The 22,223-nt window shown below is 38.2% G+C and overlaps 3 protein-coding genes across 3 annotated transcripts; 2 read left to right on the top strand and 1 right to left on the bottom strand.

Moving 5' to 3' along the window:
* The first annotated feature begins 47 nt into the window (after positions 1-47).
* LOC114138705 (thiosulfate:glutathione sulfurtransferase-like) lies at positions 48-1,498 on the top strand. The gene is made up of 4 exons (XM_028008096.1): positions 48-159; positions 786-902; positions 1,019-1,181; positions 1,277-1,498. Exons 1-4 carry the CDS (start codon positions 147-149, stop codon positions 1,326-1,328), a joined length of 345 nt encoding a protein of 114 aa, XP_027863897.1. The 5' UTR covers positions 48-146; the 3' UTR covers positions 1,329-1,498.
* An 8,252-nt stretch (positions 1,499-9,750) lies between these two features.
* On the top strand, positions 9,751-16,525 carry pola2 (polymerase (DNA directed), alpha 2). The gene is made up of 18 exons (XM_028009716.1): positions 9,751-10,097; positions 10,675-10,799; positions 11,098-11,186; positions 11,291-11,348; positions 11,453-11,562; positions 11,760-11,959; positions 12,342-12,430; positions 13,526-13,678; positions 14,486-14,548; positions 14,630-14,681; positions 14,774-14,898; positions 15,013-15,051; positions 15,137-15,210; positions 15,326-15,434; positions 15,643-15,749; positions 15,835-15,891; positions 15,970-16,096; positions 16,193-16,525. Exons 1-18 carry the CDS (start codon positions 10,013-10,015, stop codon positions 16,343-16,345), a joined length of 1,815 nt encoding a protein of 604 aa, XP_027865517.1. The 5' UTR covers positions 9,751-10,012; the 3' UTR covers positions 16,346-16,525.
* Positions 16,526-16,651: 126 nt separating this feature from the next.
* On the bottom strand, positions 16,652-21,979 carry LOC114139672 (myb-like protein X). The gene is made up of 9 exons (XM_028009717.1): positions 21,657-21,979; positions 20,714-21,196; positions 20,150-20,237; positions 19,558-20,040; positions 19,335-19,473; positions 18,074-18,775; positions 17,854-18,003; positions 17,751-17,785; positions 16,652-17,662 (listed from the first exon to the last, which is right to left on the bottom strand). The coding sequence occupies exons 2-9, from the start codon at positions 20,795-20,797 to the stop codon at positions 17,565-17,567; spliced, it is 1,779 nt and encodes a 592-aa protein (XP_027865518.1). The 5' UTR covers positions 20,798-21,196; positions 21,657-21,979; the 3' UTR covers positions 16,652-17,564.
* Between the last annotated feature and the right edge of the window lie 244 nt (positions 21,980-22,223).

The following is a 22,223-nucleotide window of genomic DNA, read 5'->3' as shown; positions in this document are numbered from 1 at the left end:
GCTGAGTCTTTAAGGTCAGAGCCGGCCCACTGAGCCAACCTGAGCCAATTATTTGCCACCAAGCTGCATAAAAGCGGCGATGTGGAAGAGGAGAACTAAGCAGAGATTCCTGATTCGTCTCTACAGCTTCACTCACACACACCAACATGACAAACCCAGGTGAGTGTTTTCCTCTGATGGTACAGTAAGTATCTCATTTTAAAGATTAAACTGGGACATCCTACAGCGTTCATTTAAAATATTTTTAAAAAGAATTTTACAAATTAATTAGAATGCAAAGTAAATTATATTTTTGTTTCAGTTTAGTATACTTTGATGATTTGCAAATGTTAGTATGTCAAATGTTACACAAAGACAGATAAATGTGGAGATAATGATTTATGACTAAATCTTTACGCATATTTCACCGTGACGCAGCAGAGTAGATGGGGTCAAGCTGATGGCTTCACATTTACATTTAAAACATTAATTATCTTCTATTCAGACCTTTGCACAAACTGTAACATATCTGCTCACTTGTGCTTTTTGCATTTTGTTACATGCACGTTTTGTAATTAACAATTTAGAAGAAAGAAAATCATACTTGAAGTTTGAAGGCAGGATTTTTTAAACCATGGATCTCCAGGTTTTTAATCTTTGATAAAGTTTTTAACATTTGTCTCCAGTTTGATCTCAGAATATTTGCAAACACTACCTAAAAATTAAGTGCAGTTATAGAACCTAAAAAATTTATTCACGCAAATTTCTCCGGATGTTCCTTAAAAAACATCTTTTCTTTTTTCTAGTCACATATGAGGAACTGAAGGTTCTCTTGGCCCAAAGCAAAGATCTGATTCTGATTGATGTCCGTGAGACAGACGAGGTGAACAAAGGACGCATCCCCAGGTCCACTCACATTGCCCGTAAGAACTAATTTATTATAATTTTATTAAATAATTGCATCTTTTTCACTAGATGGTCTTTCTGGTGGCCTATGTGAGTGAACTGCTGTTGTGTCTTTCTCCTCTGTTTTGGTCAGTTGGCACTGTCGAAACTGCTTTCAAAATGAGCCCAGAGGATTTCCAGGCCACATACGGGATTCCCAAACCTGCCCTGGATGCACCTGAGCTGGTGTTTTACTGCCGGTCAGGGAAGCGGTCAGCAGAGGCCATCAGCAAAGTCAGAGAACTCGGATATGTGACGTACGTTAATAAGTTTTGTTGACAGTATTAAAGTTCCCCAAGTCGATACTGAAGACGTCTCCTCTTACCGTCAATGTTTCTCTTCTTATTTTCAGAGCACGTAATTACACCGGCTCTTACCTGGACTGGTCTAGCAGGGAGGGATAAAGCTTTACGTTGGAGAAGAGCCTCACACTGTACACTATATTTATATATTCATATAAACTGTATAAACCTTCTATACATTGATCATGTTGGTTCTTATAGAACACGTCTCTGAATGTTATATGTGTGAATAAGTAACTTGCAAATAAAATAAAATTCTTTTTGTTCTTAAAGGTGTTTTTATGGACATCTCGGATCCAAAATTTCATAAGATATGAAAAGACAGATAACTTTGACCAGTGCAACATATTTACCTCATCCAGTTCACTAACAGGCAAAAACAGAGATAACTCTACTGCAGTGATTCTTCCTAAACAATTTTCTAATTAGTCTGTTAATGAACAGTGTCGTTATTAACAAGCTGCTTCACCATTTATTCATAAGGAAACATCAAGCATTTAAAAAGTTTTATCATTTTATACAGTTTAAAGTCCAGTAAGAAACTATGTCAAGACCTGCTTGATAGCAACTGCAGCAGATAAACATAAGATATTAATGTAATGAATCAGTGATGATAATTTTTTTAGTCCTGGTTCCCAAAGGCACTTGAGCATGTTGTCGTGTCACAAAACCAAATGGGCCATCTGGAAAGTTTATCAAGAAGCTAAATAAATTTCTTTCAAAAGATTAACATTCTGTGCCAAAACTGGTAATATACACTGATAAAACATGAAAACTAATTGGTCTTTTTGCTGCCATTGAGGCATAAATCAGATTCAAACAAATTTTGTCCAAAACTTTCCTGTAGTATTTATGGTTTGTGATGAGACAAGCAACATTCACATGGATGGCAGGACTGTAGGTTTCCCATAAACACATGTCTTAGTACTGTGAAGAATAAGGAAATTACCTTTGTTGAATGTTATATTGATGTATAAGCATAGATTTAGTCACATGTAAAACTCGAGTGGGTCCTGCTCTGTTACAGCACTCCTCCTGACATGCCAGGCTTTGATAGCCTTGGAGATTGATCCGCATTTCATTACCATAGAAGACACAAGGATGCAATCATGATAACTGAGAGCAGATCACAAGGGGAACCAACGTGATCAAAGGGGAGACGAGCCGGGCGTGATCACAGCGACGAGTGGATCAGGGAACAGAGCAGGAGGGGGTGGTTGTTATACACAACGGTGTGTTCGCACAAGAGACTTTTAGATCGCACTGGAATTGCAACTTTGTTCACATTTTGATGTGCAAGTCGATCTCCAAAATATATATCTTGTACATTAATTAAACTTTAGTTGATTTTAACTCATTGGCTCTTCTGGAATCTCTTCAGCTGGAAATGCGAGTCTCCAACACGGGTCAAACTCATTTTCATTTTGGGTCACTTGAAGATAAGGAAAGTCCTTAAAGGACCAGCTGTGGCAGCAGGCATTGAAAAAACTATTAACAAACTGCTAAAATATTTTAGCTTTCTGAGTCTGAATTTTAAAAACTTGGGATCCGATGTTCTACAGAAATCACAAAGCTTGTTAATTGTCTTTATTAAAGACTCAAAATATTACATTACTTTGTTTGTAATCATATCTGAGAAGGGGATGAAGTAAAATTTTAAAACTACAATATTAATTAAACATTTATATAAAGTCTACTAGTTTATTTTAAAAATTACATTAGCATCCATAACCTTTCCAGGTTAGATATATAATCATATCAATAAGATTAAAGCAAAGGAAATAGAGAATAATAATCAGTTATTCTGTTCAAAGGTTAACAGCCACTTCTGTCATATAACTACAGAGCCATTCTTCATATCTGTTCAATCCGGAGGGTTAATGTAATAAATGTGATTGGAAATTGTCTGTATTCATATTTGTTGGCTCAAAATATTTAGCAAAATTAAAATTTCTTCAGTCAAAATAATTCTATTTTGACAACTACTGCACAATTTGTGCTCGATATGTTTTACATTCAAATAAAGTTTTGTACATTATTTAATGATAGGCTTGATTTTTGTTTTCAAATAAATTACATATAAAAATATTTGCTGAATTTACTGATAGGCATTTTTGTGTACCTAAAATACAAAGATAGAACCACAGACAACGTTTGAGTTTTCAACCAAGCTTTTGCAAAAGGAGAAAACACAACGAACTGCTCCTCTGAACAGCTCACCACGTGTTCTGCAGCTCTGCAGTAGAACTTGTCTTTTATTAACACAAAACAAAGGAAACGGGGCTGGTGCTGATAAGATCAGCAGTCACTCAGGAACTAATGCATAACAAAAGGTAGATTTACGACTAAGGAATCTCTACGTAGGAGGGCACAGAGTGTAAACAAACACAGGTTTACGACCAGGGAAAACTCATCAGAAGACCATTTTCAAAGAACTAGTTTTAAGGGTTAAAGAAAGGTTAGCTCTGTCTCACACACATGTTCACTTTAACCAATAGATGACTAATGTAACAATGATAACAAAATTATTCTAACATTTACCATTTGAAGGATAAATACCATAAAATATCAGGTAAAAAACGTAAATAATCAAGTTTCAGTATGTTTGGTATTTGACGTTGTACATTTCCACCATTTTTGCATTTTGAACAAAACGTTCAACACAGACTCTACAAAACACGTTTATTCACAGTATTATTCAAAGCAAAACCTCCTCCTCAGATACTAGATCCCAACAGATTTAAAAAATAATCTTGTTGTCGTTTAAGAAGCCAGTGGTTTATAGATTCAACCCTGATACAATTTCACTTTTGCATGAAAATTATTTACACATGTAATGGTAGATTTGCGTAATAATTACACAAGTGCCAACTCATCATTGCTGTTTTTTCTTACATAATTTAATGATAAGCTCAGCCTAATAACATCTTATCTTTTTTGCAGATAGGATACAAAACTTCATCTGCCCTGGAAACCCATCTTAAGGTCAGTTTGATGGGACAAAAAAAAGTTTGTGTCAATTAATGTGCTAAAAACTGACAACGAAACCTGTATTTTGTTCAACTTTCATGTAAAAAGTCACATTTTTTCACACTGCACCAGAGCAGAGATTCAGGCTGGACGTCATATTTTAGATTTGATTGTTACATAATATCAACAGATACGGTTGTTTCACCTTTGTTCATTAATATGGGGTTTTCTTTGTTTCTGTGTTTTATAACACTTTAATATGCACTCATATAATTATTCTCCCATAAAGCCAGTTGATTAAATCAATTCTTGAGACACGTACATAATTTTGCACATAAAACTGCTGACTAAGGGAAACCTTCAAAAGTGAAGAAATAAACTTTAGAAACTACTGCAAATACCAGAGATTGTTTTTTACTAAGTCTTTTGTATGATAAGATAAACGTAGCCAACTACACCAAAATCCTTTGACCTGTAGATGATGCACAGGATAGATACTAATCATCATCTGCAAGCAGAGAGCCTGTTTAAATGTGGGTTTATGTCGACTAATATGTTATAAATTTGCTTGCAAACTAGATTTATTACATTCATTTTTGCCCTTTTTATTTGCTGAATAGATTTGACGAGGTGTTTGAAGCATCCCTCAGAGTTTTTTTATCCACATTAACATGCAAGCGTCACAGAGTCCCTGCAGATTGGTCAGCTGCACGTTTTGCATGATTTGAGTCTTAGGTCAAGGTTCTCTGTTTGATTGATGTCCGAGTATTGTGGAGGCCATTTCATGGAACCAGTTTGAGATTATTAGAGCCAAAAATGGACCGACATGGTCAGTAACCCTGCTAATGCAGGCTGTGCCATTTTAAAATTCACTAACATTTTGTGACAGCAGAGCAGTTGATGATCCAAAACTAATACTAAAATCTCTTTTCTTCCCCATTGTTTTCCCTGTTTGAACTTCAGCAAGTTGTCTTCATCTCGTAGATGCCTAAAAACGTTGAGATGCTGCACTGTGGTTGGCTGTTTTGTGTTTCCAACTAACAAACACGTGATTGGTAAATATATTATGTAGCTGTTACCACCCTCCTCAGTTAAAGACTAAGATCAAATAGAAGAAAACCATTTTTCACACAGATTTGCACATTTCTCTGACGCCTTAATGTTACGTCATTGACTTACCTGGAACAAGTTAAAATATCACAGGCGTGCTGTCGCAGAAGCTTTTAGGTGTGGTGCTTAATCAATAACCCCCAAAGTGAATTTATTGTGTCTGACCCTGAAGATAAAACGGGGACATGTCAAACTGATAGAAAAAGACTGAACCTGCAGTTTTACGGTCAAGCTTACATTTTCTTCATCTGCAGGTTGTCCATGAACTGTTGGTGCCGTTTCATCTGGACCAGTTTATGTACAGATAGCACACTGCAGATAGGAGCCCTACTGTGACGTAATAACCAGCAGGTTATTAATAAATAATCAATCACCTTGTCAGGATTTATAAATTCAGGACTCAGTGTTGATCCTCTTTGCTAACTTCTGTTTCAGTTTTAAATGGCTTTTTGATTTATTTTAAATTATCAAAATAAATGTTAATCAGTCAAAAATAGTAAAAAACAAAACAATTTCTGTATCCTAAAACAAATAAGTGAATAATTTATGTTTAGGCTTTTTACACACCTTTACTAAGGGAGCATACAGTATGTGTAACTTTTAAAAATGTGCTAGTAAACTTAAAGTACTCTGTCTGACTGCAATCAACTAATGTTTGTCACCTTGAATGTTTAAGTTGTTAATGTGTTTTCTTTTGGTTTTGTTAGGTGTTTTTTGTGCTTTTGTGAGTTACTTGTCTGTGTGTCTCTTTTGAAATATAAAAGACAATAAACAGATTTTGAAGAGAAAAAATGTGCTAGTAGAACAAGGTTCAAGTTTTTATCGTATCTTATTTAACCACCAGGTCAAATTAAGATCAAGTTCTTATTTACAACTGTGTCATAAAAAAACAACTGATCCTCTCCTCCTTCTTTTGAGGTAAAATGAAGGCAACATAATTTGCAGTTGAGATTGGGTGGTGAAAATAAGAGAGAATAATTATTCTTAAGTGTAATTATTACTTATCTTCAGAACTAGACGCTTTAAAATTAAAAAATGTTCCAGTGCAGGGTTGTGTAAGATGATAGTAACTTAATATCTTTGCATATGTCTATTTTTAATAGAAGCTGCTTCTGTGAAACCTATTTGCTGCTATTGTTGCCCAGTGAGTCCTGCTTAGGACACAAGAGCCTTAAGTTTGCATTTCTAGATTATTTACCTCAGTAATAAGTTTGTTCAACACCTTGACTTTTGTTAGAGATGGATGAACTCGTGCAACCAAAGTTTTCAAAACTTGGGAACTTCATTCAAATGTTTAGAAGATCTTTGGATATTCCTTCAGTTGAATTACTAAATGTAAAAATCACACAGGCCAGTTTTTCTGCCTGATTGGTTTTGCTCTAAGAGCTTAGACATGTTGTCTCTCAGAGGGGTTTTTGTGTGTGTGTGTGTGTGTGTGCGTGTGGGTGTGTGTGTGTGTGTGTGTGTGTGCGTGTGTGTGTGTGTGTGTGGGCGTGTGTGTGGGGGTGTGTGTGTGTGTGTGTGTGTGCCTTGAGTTGAATTAAACGGATAATTTGAGTTTATTGTCTCTGTGGCATGACATGTATTGCAGCTCCAGTAACATTCCAAATCCACCCTGTTTCTCCCATTCCCTCCCAGCCAGCAGCTGGGACTGGTAAACACAACCTCTGCTGGGAAAACATGTAACTGATAGCCAAGATGCTTTGGAGGTTTTTCCCTACAAGGGCTGGTTATCCATTAAAATCTGAAAATGGGGCTTAAATAGTTTGGGCGTCCACAACGTTTACGTCCATCTTGTAAAGATTCTTTGTGAGATAATTAAAAGCAAAACTTTATTCTTTTGGCTGGAGAGAAATTTTGTTTATCTGTGAGAGAAGCTCTGTCTACCTATAGGTGCAGAAAAAGAACTTGCTCAGTTCTTTGCAGAAGGAGATAAATAAAATCAAGAGTAAAACCAAACTATTTGGTGAAAGATGAGAAAAACAAAATCATTAAGGTGACAGTAGTGAAAAGAATAGACTGTACCTTACGTTTTTAGCTGCACTTAAAATCTACCTGAATCGAGAGGATTGTTTTCACAAACATTTCAGAGGGAAAAATGTGTGTAAGTTTCCGGTTAAGCCCAAAACTATTCACTCCACCGGCAGATTTAGTTTTAAAATTATTTTATTCAACCAAGAAACTTGCTTCTGTCAGGAAATGAGAGAGTCGTCTTTCAAAGGATAACAAAACTATGTAAAGGGAGTGTAAACCAATACACAGCTCATAGGTTTATTTTTTTTTTACTATTTGTGAAATAGAGCATTTTCTTCAAGTCAGTTATATTAAGGTTTTTCAGGTCATTCTAGGATTGTTAATTAATTTTGTTGCAGTGTATTCTGTAGTTTTCTACATGCAGTCATTTAAAAGGACACTAAAGAAAAAAATCTTGCCCCACCTTAACATGCAAAAAATAATAATTTTTACAACTTCTAGCTGCACAGGAATCTAATCAGCCTACTGATTGTATTTATGACAGCTGATTAGAGATAAAAGCTGAAAGCATTTATGTTTGTAGTTCCCAGATATTCAGACCTGAACATGAAGAGCAATTCGGCTCAAAGCAGATAATCAGTTGCATCATATAGTGACGACAAAACATTTTAATCTGATCAGCCCAAAACTGATAACTGATTAAGTGACATCTCAGTAAATTTCTTGTCTAGTTCATCCCATGTTTTTATTGTTTTTATGTTGAGATTTTCTGCACGATTGTATTGTGGTGTAAACTTTTGAGAAAAAAAAAGATGTTTAAGAATGAGAGGGTTTAGCTTTGAATGCCTGCTTAATTTTAACAAGCTACAGTTTTTCGAATAAATATTAGCTTTTTATTATAATTTAAATTTATTATGGATACTTTATTTTAATACAAGATAGCAATAAACAGATAGCCAATAAAAAAAGGAAATACAACTTACCTTTGCCATTACAAACCTCTGTTTCAGTTTCAGAGGCTTTGTTAGAGCACCACCTAGAGGATTTTCTTTGCAACAACAGGCCATCAACACGAGCTCTGCGAAGTAAATTTGAAAAACACTGAAAGTAAAAATAAACAAAACAACAAAACATAGATGTAAGGAAAAAGATAGATACAAATACATAAACAATTTTACAGATTTTCTACTTTTCACTAATATTTTTTGGACATGTTTGACAAATATGTGAGGTTTTGTATTCATTTAACAATTTAAAATATAAATTTTGTGTTTTGTGTGGTGGGGGGAGTTTATGTAATCAAAGCAAACAATAATCACTCTATGGAATAAAATTGAGCTACAGATTATCACAGTTATCAATAATTATTACATTTTGGTGTTTATTAATATGTCTTTAAATACTCCTTGAACCTTTTTTACATTTTGACCCAACCTTTTGTGCTTTATTAGAATTTTATGTGATGGACAAACAAACCAGCACATATACATGAATTGGAAGAAAGAGATGATTTTCAAATAAACCATTTAAAAAATCTGAAATGTGTGGTGTGCATTTGTATTCAAGTTCCTTTATTTTGATATTTTGATATCCTTTATTTCCCTTTGAACTTTACAATTATCTCCTTTCTGTTGGCCTACCACATAAAATACAAATAAAACACACTGATCTCTGTGATTGTAAGATATTTTTAAAGAACAATGAATGCTTTTAGAAAGCATCAAATCAGTTCTAACATTTAAATAAAAAGATTTACTTTATCATAATTTTTGTGAGCTATAGCTTCTCAGTGACAGGAGCTGATCTGCTCAGGTTAGTGAATGTTTTCCTTTCCAGAGTTGTATCAGTTTTTTCCAACGGTTACAGTTTTGTTTCAGCAGTTGAAGGAACAACTTGGAATTAAAATTTTCAATAGAGCAGAAATAATTTAGGACTGAATTTGATCTGTGAATAGATGATTGGATTGGATTGGAATAAACTGGATCAATCTAAATTTGGTCACCTTAGAGTTTGTTTTTACTTTTGTATTATTAAAACTTTTAACGAAGCTGTCATTGAATTAAATTAAACCGGGTTTAATTAACAGAACAGAAGAACTGTATTATCTGTCCCAACAACAATTGGCAGAAATTCTTCTTTGACAATGGCTCCATCACAAATTACTCAAACCTCTTAATAAATACAAATAAAAAGCACATTACACCGCGTGTAGGGTTAAAACAAACAAACTTTATTCTTTTATTTTTATTTTTACTTTACTTTGTCAAATTTGAAGAACCTGCTTAAATCTTTAAAATGGTTTATCCTTAACAACATAAAGAAAAAAAAACTTTGTTTTAACACATTGCGTTATTTTTTTTATTATTCTTACTTAGAGTCTAAAGAAGTATTACAGTGAGGAAAGGTGGAGAAATGTAATAAATTAAACCAACGGAAACAGTGGACTTTTATTTTAGTAGCTCAACCGTTTTCGCCAGTGCGCTGTGACGTAACTTCCGTCCGCCAACACCGACTGTCTTTTTTTCGCGGTAAAATGAAATTGGCTTGTTCGTTATGAGGATCAGATCGGTTCAGAGCGTAAAGTTGAGTTTATCGGCTGTTTTCACTTTAGTCGCGGCGCTGATTTTGGTATGAAGCGGCGGAAAGCTAACAGTTAGCCGTTAACGGACCGTTGCAACATTTGGACCAACTGAAGCCAGAACTCGAGCTCTGTTTGATTAAACACAAAAACAATGGCGCTTGTAACCACAGACAAGTTAAAGGCAGAGCTGGAAACCTTCGAGATTACCTGCAAAGATGACTCTGTCCTCGACAAGAGTGAGTGTTTTACCTTCTCTGGTCCTTTATTAAGTCACGTTTGTTGTTCTCTGTGCTCCTGCTTATGTCTCTTATGCTAATTTGTAAAGATCCACAGGAAGGCATTCATTGCGTGTCTGTACTTACTGACGTTTTTCACATTTGGCAGCGTTACATCCATAAACCTCCCTGTTTTTTTACATTTTAGATGCAGGCTTGATATTGATCCTGATACTAGCTTCCCTGTTCCTCCTGATAAAATCATCCCTCAGCATGATTCTGCCATTGTCATGTTTCCACATAGGAATGGTGTGTTGAGGGTGATGTGCAGTGTTGGTTTTCAGCGGCTAGTGGCAACAGTGATCAAAAATGTCTTTCTTTTTGCCACTCTTCCACGAAGGCCAGACTTAATCTGGATTTAATCTGAGATTAAATTACTCACTACTTGATTACTAATGATTATAAATCCTGAAACATAACATTTGCCCCAAACTTATGTGTTAGTTTGCCACATAAAATGAAAACACAAAAAAAATGCTCTGGAGTTTGTGTTTGTGATTTGAAGGGTTATAAATACTTTTTTGTTTCTGTCCCGCAGTGGTTGAACTGTGCATCTGCAACAGGATAGACACAGAGCAGATGCTGTTTGAGTGGCTTGCCTACAGCACCACAAAGGGTGGACTAGAGCTCACCCTGAACAACCTGGAGCACTTTGAGCATGAGGTAACAAAACATTTATGTAGAGTGGACTACATTTACATTGAGTTTGTCCATTCATACTGGCCACTCAAAGGGCGTCGACCCTAAGATCCAACCAGCTGAACTCAGTTTCATTCACCAAGTTATCTTAAAGCCTTGGATTCAATTCAATTGGTGACGCTGTGGGCCTCTGATTAAAACTGTTGCTTATGACGATAGGTTGATTAGCTTCATGTGTGAACTGGGTTATGTTTGGATTTGTTGCCGATATCTTGTGTTTCTCATGGTGTTTCTGCAACTTTTAATTTATTTTTCTTCTCAGTTGTTGAACAAGAAGAGTAAATCCAAATCGAGCTCCTGGAAAGACGAGAGTTATAACCGAACCAGAGACATTCATTCGTTGGAGGAACTGTATCCTCTAAGGCGATCTCTCAATAAGAAAAAATGTGATTCATAATGTTTTTGTAAAGACCAACTGGGTGCGACTGCAGACCTTGACAAACCTTTTTCCCCAGAATAAAAGCTGAAGAAGAGGAGGAGAATCTTTTAGACTCTTACTCCACTCCCGGGAAGGTGAGCTGTCACTGCTTTGCTGTTGAGTCCTGCTCATCTGAGTTCAGGTTTAAAATAAAACATTTAGATGAATTTGCTCAATTTTGTTGTTTTATGTCATACAGAGCTCTCAGAAACGAGTGCTCTCCACTCCAGAGCATCCTCAGTCCAAACGGACCACCTCTCTGCTGACCAGTCCGGGTCTCCTGCTGTCTCCAGCTAACTTTTCCCCCAGGTATTAATCTGCAACACCTCTAGACTTTATTTAGAGATGTCATTTTATTACTGATACTTTTTCAAAGACTTGCAAAGTGCATCTTTACTCTGTTTTTTTTTATTTACTTATGAAACACCGTGAGGTAATGTCACTGAGAAATCTTTTAAATGTGGAAGGTATTGTTTAACAACAAGTATCTGTCTTTTCTTCCAAAGTGTGACGCCTTCACAGAAGTACAGCCAGCGAGGCGGTAAGGGGGAGGTGGTGGTTTCGTTTGGAGCTGTGCAGGGCGCGCGCTGGACGGGCCGGAAAGACCCGGGCACAGGCGTCCAGGTGAATCTTCTGGGGCAGCCCGAAGAATCCCTCTGCAGCGGCTACAAATACATGTTCCAAAGGCTGCGGGATGTTCGAAATGGTACACAGCAGTTCCACAAATTTTTTTTTTCTTATGTCATTTTTTCACAAAATGCATTACTGCTTCTCAGAGTCTTTCTTATTCTCTTCTCATGCTCCTGTTGAAGCAATCTACCACTCCTATAGGTCCAATCAAAATAATTACAGGACATTATTCATCTAATAAATGTAATTTAGTTGTCAGAGAATGTCAAATTCAAAATCAACCTACTTTTCAGTTCTGTGCCATTGGCTTTTTATGCCATATTTGATACCAGGTTCACTTCAAAGGTCTTGCTCTTCATTGTTTCTAATTATAAATTGATTTTAATATGTTATAATCTGTATCGTTCAGTCACACAACCATCAACGTTTTTCCCTTTATGCCTGTTTTTTCCCCCCAGTTTTGTCAGAGAAGATTGAAGAGATGGGAGAAAAGCTGAGGTCTCACTTCAGCATCGAAGAGTTGTCAGCCATCTCACTGCCTGCTCAGGTTTAAAACAAAGCTTTTCATTCTTCTTAAATCAACCAACAAAACTTCATCTATAGAGCATTTTCCTACAGTAAGGTGCAAACAAAGTGCCACAGAAGTTCAAAACGTAAAGACAGATGAAATTTAAAATGTAAATAATTGTACAAAAGCTGCTCAACTTCAAATAAAAACAACTACAGACATAAGAGAGGGTGTGCATGATGTAATAAATCCAAATATCTGTGTAAAAGATTTAGGCCACCTCTGATTTCTTTGACTTCTTACAGAGCTGCCAGACTCTCTCATTATGGGATGTATTGATCGATAGTTTACTTTTTATATATGAATAAAAATTTTAAGTAGGTCCTGGAACTAAATTCCAGAAGTGAAGCAACTTTGTGACAAGAAACAGTCTGTTTGATTTACCTTAAAAATGACCACTCAGTGAATCTCCTCTATTGCTCCTTCATGCACTTAGGAGGCGTCTTAATAATCTTTTCCCTCTGTAAAAAGGAGGTAGATACCAGGTCAGCCTGAGCCTCTCATTTCTTTCAGAGTTAAATTGCTCTGTAAACATCAGACAAAGATAGAAGTCCTCATTTATTGACTGTTTACATCACCAGAAACTGGTGTTTTCTGCAGATTGCCGGACGCATCAGTTCAGATGCAGGATTATCCTCAAATCCCAGCAAGTCTCAGATTGTATGGACAAGTTTATATCCATGTGAAATAATACTAATAATAATTAATTAGGGATTTTTTTTTGTCTTCATTTATTACCTCTGAAGATTAGTAAGCTTGATTGCATAAGCTAAATATTGTTAGATTTAATCAGAAAATATACAATCGCTTTATTGGACAACTTTTATCTTTTGAATGAGTTGTAAAGTTATTCTGAATGTCTATTGAAGACGTTTACCTGTTTTATCTTTGAAGCACATATTATTCTACTCCTGCCAGGCTATTTTTGTCCTCCCTTTAAACTGTGAAGGACTAAACTCCTTCACTGGAGCTTTATGAGTTGCCGCCTAACATGATCTGCTTCAAAGCCCTTTATTTGTATAAATGATGATAATGATGACTGTCTGCTTCGTTGTTTCTGCTCGTCTCCTCCAGGACAGCATAACTGTGTTGGGTCAGATTTGCTGCGACAGTAACGGCAAACTGAATGCCCAGTCGGTTCTGCTGGAGGCGGGACCAGAACACGGCGGCCAGCTGGTGTCCGTCGACCTGTCTGAGCTCAAACAGTATTCTCTGTTTCCTGGTCAGGTGAGCCGAACATGAAGCGGCCGTTAAAGCTGAAGTGCAGATGCAGTGAGCGGTGGTTTCTCCTTTGCCTCTGCGCTGAGGTCAGTGTGCAGCAGGTTATAAGGCCACCAAGAGAAACGGAGCATGCCAAGGAGGTGGGCTGGAGGTGAACCCACCATCTGACCGAGAACTCTGACAGTCAAACAGCAATTCTTCTTCTTCTTATTATTATTATTCATGAACATCTACCTACAAATGTCCTGGCATCCATCAGGCTGGAAAAATCTGAGATTTTTTTTTTTCCAAGTCTAGAGAAGTTTAGAAAAACAAAATGGAGTTAAAATATCTACCGTACTTATATTCCTGGTGTTTATTTTCATCCATTTTTCCGTCCATCCATCCATCTATGTGTCTGGTGCACCCGTTTGTCCAAAATCAGTCCGTCCATCCAACATCCATCCAACATCCATGTGTTTTCCTTAATCCATCCATCTCTAAATCCGTTTGTTGATCATCACTCCCTTTCTCCATTGATCTGTGCTTCTGGTTGTCCATCTATCCAACCATCATTCATCCATCTAATCAACGCTTTTGTCCTGTAGTTCATCCATTCACTCATCTGTCCTTCTAGCCACCCGTTTTATTTTGTTTGTTTTTTTCATTTCTTTGTTTGCTGATATTTTGAGTTGGTGATGCATAAAGAAAGTGTTGGACCCTGAGACAGATCAGCTGATTCCACTTCAGAAATAAAAACCACTCTGTCCATTAATCCTGGTCCCACCTGTCTCTCTCTTGTTCTCTCCCTTTCTCCCTCTCTCTCTCTCTCAGGTGGTGCTGATGGAGGGAATGAACACAACAGGAAGAAAGCTTGTGGCCTCCAAGCTTTATGAGGTCAGGCGCTCATTTTGCTCTTTCCTCTGTTTATTGTTGTGAGCCATTTGAGCGTCCTGCATTAACTCTGTGTTTGTTTAGGGAGTCCCTCTTCCTTTTTACTCCACCAGTGCAAAGATGGAGACCAATGAAGGTAATTAGTTTTCAGTAGAAACTCATAAATTCTTGTTTATTCATTATCTGTGAGAAAAACTGGTTTTCCTCTCTACTCCTCATCTCGCTCAGTGGTGGAGCCGTTAAACATTCTTGTGGCCTGTGGACCATACACGCCCTCTGATAGCCTGACCTTTGACCCTCTGATAGACCTGATCAATGTCATTGTCAGGGATCGTCCTGATGTCTGCCTGCTGGTAAGCCTGTCAGATGCTGACTCATCAGTGTGAAGGAAAAGCTTCTTAGTGTGTTTTATGCAGTCTGGATGTTTGGTGAGCAGCATGTCCTTTTATTCTTTTTCTCTTCTCTAGTTTGGTCCTTTTGTGGATTCCAAACATGAACAGATCGAGGTACGATTCCTTTTCACTCCGTGTTTAAAGCCAGTAAGACGTTTTTAGAGCAGCATAGTTTGATGTTCATCTGTTTCTCTCACAGAAAGCCAAGGTGACTGAGACGTTTGAGACAATTTTCTACCGCTGCATCGACAGCATTGTAGATGGAACCAAAAGGTGCGTTTCGACTCCACTGTTTATGTCCCCAGTGAACGTTTGAAACAAAAACACATTCTGCATAACTCAACGCTGAGACCAAATCTGGAATGTTCTTATTTTTTCTTCTGTGAAGTGTCGGCTGTCAGCTGGTGTTTGTCCCGGCCCAGAGAGACATCCACCACGAATTCATCTACCCACAGCCTCCCTTCACCCTGCCGAACCTCATCAAGGACCAGGCCCAGGTCGTTCTCACACACACACACACACTCACAGAATAGATGGTCTGATCCTGGTAGACTCAACATGTGCAGCAAGTGTAAATCAATTCCTCCAGAAAGCTGTGATGCTGCAAATTCACTCAAAGGAATCAGTTTAAACAAGCAGGTGAACTGAGACTCTCCTCTCAGCTCTCGTTCTGATGGTTCTCCAATGTTTAACGTATTTGTGCAGCGGGTCACCCTGGTTCCTGACCCCTGCACCCTGCTGATCGACGGAGTGACTTTTGGCCTGACGTCTTCTGACATCCTGTTCCACATGGGAGCAGAGGAGATCAGCTGGTGAGGAAACGGTCACAGATGACGGAAACCTTTCTCTAATTTCCTGTCATCTCAGATTAGTAACTGTAGCTATGCGGTGTTGCAGCGGCACTATTTCGGACCGATTCTCCCGCATCCTAAACCACATGCTGACTCAGAGGAGGTACATGTCATCCAAGTCTTCCTTTTTATTTTACCTTTTATCACGTTGAGAAGCACTAATGTCCGTCTCTTCCTGAAGTTACTACCCCCTGTACCCACCCGCCGAGGAGGTGAACATGGATTACGAGAAGTTCCAGATTCACGGTCAGATGTTGGTCACACCAGATATTCTCGTTGTTCCCTCTGAGCTGCGTTACTTCGTGAAGGTAGAAACATTTCAGAATTGTTTCAAAAACTGGACCAAATGTCCGCTTGACCATGTTTTTAATATTTTAACTTCCCCTTCCTCCTCACATCATCAGGATGTGGCGGGTTGTGTGTGCGTGAATCCTGGACGGCTCACCAAAGGCCAGGTGGGAGGAACGTACGGCAGGCTGCTCATCCAACGCAGCGCCGCACCCGAAGACGGCAAGCGAGAGAGCCCATGTTTAACCGCTCAGGTTGTGAAAATATGATATAATAAAGATTCAGATTGTTACGAACATGTAAAATGAGCCGAGTTCTCTACAAGTTTTTCTTACCAGGATTTTAAAAGCATTTGTTTCCTAGTAGCCTACTTTTATATTCCAAAAATGTCTAAAGGGCTGTTTTCAGAAATGCAGCAGAAATAAATTATTAAATTCATTTGTACAGTTTTTGTTCTGTCCTGAATGTTTCTTTCAAGCTTTATCTCAACAACCAGCTCTGCCCTGTGTGCTGATTTAACAAAACTTTTCTTTGGATCATTTATGATTTAGTTTTTTATTCTTTTCTATTGGTGGTTGGAATTAATTTATCCTAATTACGGCCGTAACGATTCCTCGAATGACTCCAATACCTCAATTATTAAAATTCCTTGAGGAAAATTCATCTGCCTCGAAGCTTCGTTAAATTGTGTTCCACCCGGGTATTATTTGTGGTGGGCAGCACCCTATGAATTGTTGCTACGTGGTAGCAGCATGACGTTGCATTTTTCAGTGTTTTACCAGGTTTTGAGGGACAAATGAGCATTGCCAAATTGTGCGATGCTGGGAGTACGACAGTTTTTCTGCGCTCAGAACCGAGTTGTGATGAGAGACTCGATTTCTAAAATATTGTTTTACAACAGGCCCAATCCTAATTAAGTTCTACTTTAATGAGAAGCAGATTTCAAAACAATCAGCATTTTACAAACATTGCCATGAACATTTTTTATCTATCCATCAAAATCGGCTTTTTGTATTGGTGAGATGTGGGCACAATGAATTCATGCTGAGTGGTTTCAGCATACAGACATTAAATGTATTAAGAATAAAATAGAGCATACGAAGAAGAAAATAATGTGAAAGATGCAAGTGCATCTCAAAGTAGTATATCTAAGTTTAAAAGTATTCAGTTCAAGAAGGAGAAAAACGATGGAAAGTTGGGTGGAAGGAAAAAGGTGGACATGCAAAAGGAATCACCAAAGATTCACAAACTGCAAAGCTTCAAGAGCCACCAAACAGGCCAGACTGCCGTTACGTTTGGAAAACAAGGAGAGGCAGAGACTTCACAACCTAAACACTGAAAGCTGCTGATAAATCAGCCTGGGCTTCCTTAACACCTGCATGTCCGACATGCATGTTGTCCGACCTGCTGAGGTCATCAGAGATCTGGTGCTTTCTCTACTGCATAGTTGCTATTTGGAGGACTTTCATGGTGTCCACCATGTCACATTTAGTCATAAAAGTGATCAGACTCATCCGAGTCACTTTTATCCCCCGTCTTTGCTCCGTCCTCCGTCACTTGAAAGATGCCCAAGTTGAGACATGTGGCTGAAAAATATATTCAGTACAAATCTCAATGATGAATGTCTTCAATTACCTGCAAAATATATTTATTTCCTGATGTTCCTGAACGAACCTTTTGGCTTCTCCTCGGTTTTCACAGCCTTTTGTCTGAAAAGTGAAACGGAAGCGATTAAATTATATCCCATGACTTGTTTTATGACAGAAGATTTACTCACTTTTTGTTTATTGGCTCTTGAGGTGCCAGAAGATTCTCAATATCTTCTTCATCACTTGGTTCTTTTGACTTATTGTTTGAGGACCGAGTGTCGCTCTCCTCTTCCTCATCTTCAGCTGCTTCCTCTGGAATGTTCTTCATCTGTTTGGACCTGAAGCAAAATGGCTGCATGTTTAGTTTGTGCCAAATGAAAAGAAAGTTTCATGGTTTCATGGTCGTACCTGTTTTCCTGCGGACAGATGATGCTGTCCTCAGAGTCTCCTCCTTCTTCACTCCTGAGTTGGTCTTCCTCTTCATTTGACTCCTCCTCCTCCTCTTCTATCCTCTCACTACATTCTCTCTCCTCCTCATCTTCATCCTGTGAGGAGTCAGAGTCCTCCTCCCCGTCGTCTCTGTCTTCATTCTCCAGTTTTTCTGACTGATCTTCGTCTTCTTCCACATCCTTATCCTCCTTTTGATTCCTATTTAGAGGAACCTCATCGTTGCTCTCCTCATCGTCTTCCTCAACATCACCGCCCTCTTTACTTTTCACCTCCTTCTCGTTCTCTTCATCTCCAGATCTTTGGTTTTTCTTTCCTCCTTCATCCTTTTCTTCTGCAATGCTTTGCTCGGAGCTGTAAACTTCCTCATCATCTCCATTTTCACTTTTTACTAGATCATCATCTCCTCTACAGCCTCTTGTTTTATTGTCTTGAGTTGGACTTCTCGTTTTTTCACTCAAGCTATCAGTCTGCTCCTCTTCCTCACTCCTGCTAAGCTCCTCTGCCTCCTTCTCGGATGGCGGTGACCCAGTATTGACCCCCCTGCCTCGCTCTGACCTCCTCCTGCTTGCTGTGCCTCCTTCCTCAGAGGAGCAGTTTGTTTCTGAGTCCAGGGCGACGGCGCAGGAGGCAGCGACGACCTCAATGGAAGTCCTGGATGACCTGATAAGAGATGGTTGAAAAACGAAGATTTGAGAGCGAACCCTATGTGAGAACAGTAACAGAGTTTATTTTTCTAAACAGCTAAATTTAGTTTTCTGGTAAGAAATCCTTAAACTACAAGAAAATGATGAACAAAGTTATAATAACTGTCTTCCAGCATCAGTCAGGTAAAATAAAACCAACTTCTTAGGTTTTGGTCTTTTTTAGCTTATTTTAAAAATCTGTGAGTGAAATTATGTCGTTTCAGGTTTCACCTCTGTGCTTCATAACTGCTTACAAATAAAAAAAAAACAGTGGGTGGAGTGAAAACTGTAGATAAAAGAGGAACGTTGAAGTCATCAGTTTGTCAGTATTTCAGCTATTTAAAACCAAAACCTAATTAATAATTATCAATATCGACTGATATAAAACGTTTATGTATCATGATACGTTTCTTCAGACGTATCGTTCAGAAATGAAGGATTGTTTAAAATATTTGCACATGGCTGTGTATCATTTTGGTCATAGATTATGGAGGCACGTATTGCTGGTGAGGGTGAACATAATCATCATTTGTTACCTCTGAGAACCAGATCTTTCTGACTCTGAGGACGAAGCCTCTGTTCTTCCTTTCTTCTCTCTTTTCTTCTTTTCTCTGCTGGTCAAACTGGAGTCTCTGCCGCTTTCACTGCTTTCCACATGTCCACTAGAGAGACGGACTGCAGGATGTAAAGAAATGATCAATCAGACAAACATGTGGGCACTTTACTTACGTACAGAGTTTGTTTCCTCCTGCTTTTCACCTGGTTTAATGTCGAGCTCAGAGGACAAACACCTTCCGCCTCCACCACCTCTCACCCTCTTTGAATTTGCTGCGCTCGTCTCATTTTCTCGCTCTACAATTTGAGAAGCACTCGACGCTGGCGGTTCCTCGGTGTGGAGCTGACCTGCAGATCCTGCAGCGATCCCATCAGAGCAGGGGTGACTGTAGCGTTCAGGAGGGCGGCCTGCAGCTTCAGAGCTGACCCACAGCTGACGGTGATCAAATGGGAAGGTGAGGCGTTGCAGCAGAAGTGGGTGAGGATATGGGAAGCTGGGTGGAGGGAAAGGTGAGGGACTCTGGGATTGAAAAGGTGTTTGGAGGAACCCTGGAGGCATGCCTGCTTGGGTTAACCAGGAAGACTCCTGATGGGGATGACAGGAGGAACGATCTCGGCTATAAGCAGAGCTTCCTTCGGTGGGAAACGTTTGAGGAGCATCAACGTTTGGAGCCTTTATGGAAGGATCTGTGAATAAAGAGAAACTTGGTGGAAGAAGCTCCAAGTTTCCAGCTTCTTTAACAAGAAAAATCATTTGCAGCTTCATATCTTCAAATGGCAAAAGAAGAAAACAAACCTTGTGAAATCAGAGGCTCACCAACTGTTGCTGTTGAGATTTGATCTTTACTGTGCTGTAGATAAGACTTCAAACAATCTTCCATTCTCTGTTGAGGAAATAAACGACAAATATTATGAGCAATAAACAGAAAATTCTTTTTTTATTATTTGTATAGGATTTTTGTAGAAACACTTTTTTTTTTTAAAGGAGGGCTTATGGAGAAAATATAATGATACCAAGAGGTTTTCTTTATTTGTCATTGCATTGTATATGAAGCAATGCATATTTGTGAAGTGGAAGAAAAAATTTGCATCAAATTTGAAAAAATGTGGAGCACATTTGGTTTAAGCTCTTATTAGTTCATACTTTGCAAAACAATTGTTTACTGCAGGTATTTTAGGGGCTTTGTCTACCATGTAGGCAGTAATATCACCAAATATAAATGTACACCACACTTTTGTGTTGGTCTGTAACATAGAATGCCAAAAATATTTTTATGTTTTCTTAGTTGTGACAAAATGGGAAAAAAGTTTAACATTAATATTTTTTAAGCCAGTGAGTTTGGTAAAGCTGTGGTTGTACCTTCTTGTGAGAGGCCTCAGTTTTCTCCTGAAGCTGCTGCTGCCAGCAGTGGAGGTTTTCCTCCAGGTACCGCTCGTACTCCATCTGAAAATGTTAAAGTGTACATTTAAATAACTGTTAAAATCTAAGACAAACTTTCAATCCTGAGTTACTTTAAAACATCTCCTAGTTACTGAATTTAATTTAATTTAATGCCTTTACTGTCACTGTATCTGTCACCAGCAACAGAACTGCTCTGTCTCGCTCTGATTGGTGCTAGATAAAAACGGTTTGAGAATCTGACAGTGCAGGTTGTTGTGTTTGTGTGCTGGCTGTGTGCATCCTGTAACCCGTATAGTTTTCATGGCAGCGTTGCAGGCCAGCATCTCCTTCAGTGTCTCCTGGGCTCTCTCAAACTGCAGGAGAAGCTGCCTGTTGTGCTGCTGGGCTCTGCGCTCTCTCTCCTTCAGCTCCTGCAGACGCTGCTGAAGTTGCATCCCTCTGCTACAGGAAATAGAGAGGGAAATGTTAAAAACTGAGGTGGCATGCAGCGTGGAGCAAATCTGTATCTGCATCCAATGCCATGTTGTGTTTGCACAGGATTAAACTAGTAGGGAAAATTCATCTTCTGCATGCTGCCTTTATGAACAAGTCAAATCTTTTCTGGAAGAAAGTTTTGTAGTCAGAGGAGACAAAGATTTTTTTGACCAAAAGAATCTTTGGAGGAATCACAATGAGGATTTAAAACCGATTACCTCTGTATAAACTGTCAGTAGCATAATTCACATGTAAACTTCTAACCAGCACTGTACATTCATCCAGACTACTGTAACATTAATAGGTTGCTGTAAAACAAAAATGTACTGTCATGTTGATCATTTTTTATGAAGCTTTAAGACGAAGCTACAGACAGTATAAACCCCAGATGTGTCAAGCCTGCCAGGCGTCTTTTTGAGTACCTTACCTTTTCTTTATAAAGAGCTCTCTTTGTTTGGTAAAAGTATTTTGATCCATGCTTGTAAGATGCTCAACTGAAAGCAAATTCTCCCCTGGTGCAGCCATGACTGGCTGAGCTCCTTAGATGAACAGATTATCAGGGATTAAGAGTGATCCTTTGAGGGGGAGGGACCATAACCATGCTGCCAATCCACATGCACAGCACACAAAACCTTTCTGAAGCACTCTTTTAAATGCACAATGATTCTATTTTAAAATTCAGTCTTAATGGGTGATTTTATGGAACCATTCACAAAAATGTCTTTACTGACATCTAAAATCCTCACATTTTTAATTAAGGCTCTAGTTAAAGTCAACTAACAATATAATAAATTTGTATGTAAAACCACAAAATTTCAGCATCTAAAAATGGGTAGAAATGGGCACATCTGTTTTATGTCTTTTTCATACTATTACCACTAATTAAACAGCGATAATAATAATAATAATATTTGTTGTTATTGTTATTGTTGTTAATGATAATTACTGTTGTTTAAATTATTAAGAATAATATTACTGCTGATCATATTAACAT

The sequence above is a fragment of the Xiphophorus couchianus genome, chromosome 23 (genome assembly GCF_001444195.1).
Source record: "Xiphophorus couchianus chromosome 23, X_couchianus-1.0, whole genome shotgun sequence".
In the NCBI taxonomy this organism is placed as follows: Eukaryota; Metazoa; Chordata; class Actinopteri; order Cyprinodontiformes; family Poeciliidae; genus Xiphophorus; species Xiphophorus couchianus.
The sequence above is the reverse complement of the archived record's forward strand: the minus strand, read 5'-3'. Positions and strand labels throughout refer to the sequence as shown.

Bases quoted from the DNA above. Each gene is read 5' to 3' on its own strand.
- LOC114138705 (XM_028008096.1), top strand. The intron at 903-1,018 runs GTAAGAACTAAT...TGTTTTGGTCAG, and splicing joins CAGGTCCACTCACATTGCCC to TTGGCACTGTCGAAACTGCT. The intron at 1,182-1,276 runs GTACGTTAATAA...TCTTATTTTCAG, and splicing joins AGAGAACTCGGATATGTGAC to AGCACGTAATTACACCGGCT.
- pola2 (XM_028009716.1), top strand. From the start codon at position 10,013: ATGGCGCTTGTAACCACAGACAAGTTAAAGGCAGAGCTGGAAACCTTC. The intron at 10,098-10,674 runs GTGAGTGTTTTA...TCTGTCCCGCAG, and splicing joins TGACTCTGTCCTCGACAAGA to TGGTTGAACTGTGCATCTGC. The intron at 11,563-11,759 runs GTATTAATCTGC...TTTCTTCCAAAG, and splicing joins CCAGCTAACTTTTCCCCCAG to TGTGACGCCTTCACAGAAGT.
- LOC114139672 (XM_028009717.1), bottom strand. From the start codon at position 20,797: ATGGAGTACGAGCGGTACCTGGAGGAAAACCTCCACTGCTGGCAGCAG. The intron at 20,041-20,149 runs GTTTGTTTTCTT...CTTTATTCACAG, and splicing joins TGAGCCTCTGATTTCACAAG to ATCCTTCCATAAAGGCTCCA. The intron at 18,776-19,334 runs GTAACAAATGAT...ATCTCTTATCAG, and splicing joins GAAAGATCTGGTTCTCAGAG to GTCATCCAGGACTTCCATTG.